Source organism: Dipodomys ordii, unplaced genomic scaffold (assembly GCF_000151885.1).
Source record: "Dipodomys ordii isolate 6190 unplaced genomic scaffold, Dord_2.0 Scaffold5, whole genome shotgun sequence".
Taxonomy (NCBI): domain Eukaryota; kingdom Metazoa; phylum Chordata; class Mammalia; order Rodentia; family Heteromyidae; genus Dipodomys; species Dipodomys ordii.
In genome coordinates this window covers 27,953,853-27,959,852 of record NW_012267221.1, presented here as the reverse complement: position 1 = coordinate 27,959,852, position 6,000 = coordinate 27,953,853, and the positions used below count along the sequence as shown (strand labels likewise).

The 6,000-nt window shown below is 36.4% G+C and overlaps 1 protein-coding gene across 1 annotated transcript in view; it reads left to right on the top strand.

Annotated features, from left to right (window-relative positions):
* Nucleotides 1–6,000, top strand: part of Ccdc141 (coiled-coil domain containing 141) — a 159,808-nt gene that overhangs the window by 59,468 nt on the left and 94,340 nt on the right. Inside the window, exon 7 of the mRNA XM_013028181.1 lies at nt 5,021–5,137. Within this exon, the coding sequence (XP_012883635.1) occupies nt 5,021–5,137 (117 nt within the window). The remainder of the gene's footprint in view (nt 1–5,020; nt 5,138–6,000) is intronic.

Genomic DNA, 6,000 nt, shown 5'->3' with positions numbered 1-6,000 from the left:
TCTTTCTTTCTTTCTTTCTTTCTTTCTTTCTTTCTTTCTTTCTTTCTTTCTTTCTTTCTTTCTTTCTTTCTTTCTTTCTTTCTTTCTTTTGCTTTAGTACTGGAGCCATAGCTCCACCTCTGGCTTATTTTGGTAAGTAATTGGACATAAGAGACTCACAGACTTTCCTGCCCTGGCTGGCTTCAAACCATAATCCTCAGATCTCAGCCTTCTGCATAGCTAGGATTACAGGTATGCGTCACCAGCACTGGGCAACACTAACATTTTTTTTTTTTGGTTGGTCATGTGGGGTGAACTCTGGGCCTGGGTACTGTTCCTGAGCTCTTCAGCTCAAGGCTAGCACCCTACCACTTGAGCCACAGCACCACATCGGGCTATTTTCTGCTTCTGTGGTGCTGAGGAATCAAACCCAGGGCCTCATGTATACAAGGCAAGCACTCTGCCACTGAGCCAACTTCCCAGCCCAACATTAACTTTTTTTTGGCATTTTTGTTGTAAAAATACTGTACAGACAGGTTACAGTTAGATGAGCAAGGTAATGAGTACATTTCCAATGGAGCATTGTTGCCTGCTCCTTTGTTTTTCCCCTACCATCCCTTCCCTCCCACCTCTACAACTACACTCCACCCCCCACCCCAGTTGTAAAGTTTCAACATAGTGTCTTGTACATCTCATTGCTACAATGGGTTAATCTGTATCCCTATTTAAGCATTTTGTTTTTTCTCCTTCCCTTCCCCAAATTAGTTGTGTGTATACAAGATTCAGGGCCCCGACATCATATACAGTGAAAACAGGGGTTATACCATAGGGGAGGAACAACACTAACATTCTTAATAAAATAGTTTTAATATTTGAAGTCTATGAGATATCATGTCTATTTTACACTTAGAACCTGATTGGTTTGGAGTACTTTCCAGGGCCTCACTAGATATGGGTAGTTAATGCTGTTGCAATGGGTGACACAAAGTCTACAATTAAGCAGATTTTTTTTCTGATATCCTTCTTTAATGTGTCAAAACAGCTCTTGGTTTATTTTTTAACATCCCTGATTCACCTTTGCATTTTCATTGGCTTCTGTTTCTACCTCTTGTAACCTTCTGATGGATGCCAGGCCACTCCCTCATACCCTCCCAAAAAATTTGTCCAATCCCTTTCTTTCCTAGCTAATATGTCCTATCTAATTCTCCTCTTCAAGACTATCTCTAACTGCTTGGGTGATCATAAGCATTGATTAGGTCAAGCTGAAAACGTAAGATATAAGAAAAAGAGGGGAAAGCCGGGCGCTGGTGGCTCACGCCTGTAATCCTAGCTACTCAGGAGGCTGAGATCTGAGGATCGCACTTCAAAGCCAGCCCAGACAGGAGAGACTGTGAGACTCCTATCTCCAATAAACCACCAGAAAACTGGAAGTGGCGCTGTAGCTCAAGTGGTAGAATGCTCACCATGAGCTGAAGAGCTGAGGGACAGCGCCCAGGCCCAGAGTTCAAGCCCCACGATTGACCAAAAAAAAAGAAAAAGAGGGGAGGAGGGGAGAGATGGGAGGGCAGGGATGGTAAGGGGAAACAAAGGAGGAGGCAACAATGCTTGATAAGAAATGTACTCATTACCTTGCTCATGTAATTGTAACTCCTCTGCCCCTCTGTACAGTATTTTCACAATAAAAAAACTTATTAAAAAAAGAGGGGAAATGATTTGTATTACCTTCTTTTATTTAATTAATTAATTATTTTTATCCTATCAATACTCAGAACCAATTTCTAGTGTGCACTTTGAATGCCTTTCGTTCTTCTTTTCCACAACACCTCAACTGAAGGCTTAAGTTTTTGCAAAACCATGTTCTAAAGAAATGTTCTAATGTATCATTTACGGTACTTATCACTCAGAACAGCAGCTGAGGTAATTTAAAAGCTTATTTAAAAAAGTGCACTTGGAATAACTATGCAGCTGTCAGAGGTAGCTACTTACTAGACTGAATGATTGATTTACAGGGTATGAGTATTGTGGCTGGCTTGCTCTTGGTTATTTAGGGTGTCTTATTTTAGCCTGAGCAGAATTCTGAGAGCCCTTTTTTATGTATATGCCACAGCATGTGTGGTAAATCTGATCTATGAGGCTGTTCTTCCTAGAATGTGTGAATGCTTCATGATGAGATAGAACAGCCTTGTCTTTTTTTTTCTAACTAGTGTCTAGCTAGTGTCTTTCTAACTATGTTTCCTTTTAACTATACTGTTTCTTTCTAGGGTACATCTATTAGTAAACATACTGAGATCCAAAGACTCAGCCAGCTTTGACAGGCAGGTATACAGATCAGATATAGGTATACAGACTGAATATCACCACAATTTTTGAACCATGTTCTCTTGTACAGGATAGCATTGCCTTCTTGGAATAGTATCCTTTGAGGGCTGAACTAGATCAGCCAAATTCAGAGGATAAGGTCGGTTGAAAATCAGATGAATTCATTTAAAAATCAAAACCATTCCCTCTCTTCTAGCTTTCATCACCACTGGCATGTGTTGGATGACAAGTTTTTGTGCACAAAATCTAATAGGATTAACTGAATGTTTGGATTACTCACCTGTTTGGGAAGATTAGTGAACACATGCTTATACCCATATTTCATTCACTCAGCTTCTATATTAACTGTCCCTCAAAAGAGCATTCTTGAGATTTCTAGGTTCCCCTACTTCAGCTAAGAATAAATTAAACTGACTTCAAATATCTAATAAAATAAATGATCTCCGAAAGTTAGCTGTATTCACCATCCACTTAATTTTGAAGAATTTTTTAAATCCTTCCTCTGGCTGTATTTTTGTGTGGACTCACTGAAACTTTTGTGATGCAAGATGTCATTTGTTATACAAAATAAAATAATAATTTTATAATTCTTAATAAAGTGTCCTCTGTGGGTCCTAATACACATATTATACATATCATCCAGTTTTATTTGGGATAGAATCAAAGCAGACTGTTTTCAAGTAATTATAAATACACAAAATATAAAGTACTTTAAATATAGAGATGACTCAATGGTTTATGTAGTATACATAGATTATCAAATATTCTGAAGACATCAAGGTGCATTTCCTGGGAAAACCATTGTAGAGTCACTATTATTCTTTTCTTTGCACAGAGGAAGGACTAAAATTCTGATTAACAAACATTTCCAATTTGTTGAAAGCAGGAGAAACCCTGTTGGTCCATATTTTGTGATCCATTCTGAACTAGGAAACTGCTGTGAGCTGGTGCAGACGTTTTGCTCATAATTGCCGTTGTGATCTAACTCCTGTGTCACAAAGGGTCTTTTATCTAGATTAGCCTCTAATTTGGATTTCTGTAGTGTATGTAACTTTTGTGTGTAACTTTTGGCCTCAGTGCTCTTATTGGCCTCTTGTTTCACATATTCCCTTGTGTTACTGGATTTAGAAGAAGTCTCATAGCTGTTATAAACAGAAAAAATAAATAGAGACAAAGTATCAGGCTTGGAATAGTCCCACCATTTTGAATGGATGCTTTTATTCATCTTTGAACCTTGAAATCAACACTTCTGATTCCTGGGCTGTGAAATTTTAGTTTATCTAGACAAGGTAGCAGGGGACAGTGGAAAGAACATAAATCTTGGAATCCTGTAGAATTGAGAGCAAATCCTGTTTCTGCCATTTACTGTGCAGCTCTGGATAAGCTGCTTAACTTACCTGAGACTCATTTTTATCACTACAATGATTATAGCATATTTCTCATTGAGTTGTCAAAAATCACAAAAATGAGTGAATTGTCTATCTTATAATTTTCTTTTAAGAATCACTAGTTAGGGTATGATTATGAGGATAATGCTGTATAGTACTTTCAGTGAAAATCCAACTCTCTTCCCTTAAATTAGCATGAGGAATATATATGCAGGAATCTTAAGTCATAGGTCTTAGGGGCTGGTGATAAAGCTTATATGAAGAGTGTTTAGCACCAAGGAGGCTCTGAGTTCTATTTATTGCATAAAAAAGGAAAAAGACATAGAGTGAGACAGACACAGAGAGAAAATATGTAATATTCTTTTCAACTTCTTTGATATTAGTTTTTTTAACAATATAAGTATTGTAAGTCACATGTATAAGAATATGAATTATGTCTTTAGCCACCTGTAAGGTCAAGAGAGTTTTAATATTTGTATTTACTTTCTAAATATGGGTTTCAGCAGTGGCAATAAATTAACTTCTTTCTCTCCTTTCCTATATTTTCTCTCTCCCTTCCTTCCTTCCTTCCTTCCTTCCTTCCTTCCTTCCTTCCTTCCTTCCTTTCTTCCTTCCTTCCTTCCCTCTCTTTTCTTTCTTTCTTTTTTCTTTTGCTCAGTGCCAATTTTGGAGCTTAAACTCTGTTCCTGAACTTCTGTGCTCAAGACTAATACTGTACCCTCTTCTGGCCTTTTAGATAGTTAACTGGAGATGAGAGTCTCAAAGACTTTCTTGTCTGGTCGGTTTTGATCTGTGATCCTCAGATCTCGGCCTCCAGAGTAGCTAGGATTACAAAGTGTGAGCCACCAACACCCAGCTCATTTTCTTTTTCATAGTGGAAAATATAATTCTGCAAATACTATTTTTGTCTTCATAGAGGTCTCTGTAACTACACTCTAATTTGTATTTGTGGCTAGAAAAGAAGGCATATTTAGAAACAATGTTTTGTGGACTGAATGGGAATTCATTTGGTTCTTTTTGAAGAAAGTTCGAATCATTTTGTTTATGCTTTGTTATCTACTGAGTCTTTTCATGCTTTTCAGGTTTACTTTGTTTCTCTTACAAATGCAGAGAATGAAAAAGAAAAAAATTAAAAAGCATTCAGACTAAACTAATCTAATATATATATATATGTGTGTGTGTGTGTGTGTGTGTGTGTGTGTGTGTGTGTGTGATTTGTTTAAAGAGAACTTAAAGTAGCTATAATTATGGAATGTTGAGGAAATAATTTTAAGTCTTTCCTTGTGTAGCCAAATCATTCTAATTTTGATTTCTCTTTTGTTTCTTCTTCCTAGGTTACTAGTTGGTTTGAGAAAAACATAAATGATTTGAAAGAACAAGGTCTAGGTTCATCACTTTCAGATAATGAGAAGCTAATTTGTAAGCATGAAGAACTGATAATAAAAGCAAAGGTAAGGGACAGGCATGTTGAAAATGATTGAAAATGCATCACTTCTCTTGAATATGCTTTCATGAATGATTTAAAAGAGAAGTAAACAAGTCTTTGAATATTTCAGCATTTATATACAAACATCCTGAGACTTTTCTTGGTACTATTGTTCATTGACTAGGCTTCAAAATAATAACTAACTATACTTCTTGTATAGTTACTAACTGTGAGACACTGTTCTTAGTAGGTATAACAGAACAATAATTTAAATGATCACAAAACCCCAAAGTATAGGTAAAATTTACCTGTTCTATGGATCAAGCCAAACAGAGTCTTGGAGATGATGTGATGTAATATATTGTCAGCCAGTGTTGATCCAGTTTTGTGCAATCCAATCCAGTTTTGTGCTAACTTTGTTTGTAAAAGCATCTATGCTAAGATCTCATTACACTATCACTTTTATGATATCCATGTATATTTTAATTATTCTTACCTTGTATTTTCCTAATTCCTTAATTCAAATTTCTCAATTTTGCAAAAAGTCATGGTTACCAAACAGGTCATTATATTTAAGTGTATGAATGTGCAGAAAGGGAACCTCAGATTGCTGAAAGTAAGATGAACAGCATAGCTTTTCTTCTATTGTATACTGTTCTTTGAAAATCAACTAATTTTTGTACATGTAAGGCCTATTAACATTATTTACAGGTTCTTCATATTGATCTGCAAGGGGAAAAAGTCCATATATTAGACTGAGAAGAGTAAATGCTGAAACTCCTATGAAGACATAAAAACTCTGTACTATTAATCACTTAGGTTGGCAGCTGTAGGTTAGGCTCCATCACAAAACTGGGAGACAATGAGCCAGCACTACTAGATGGTGTA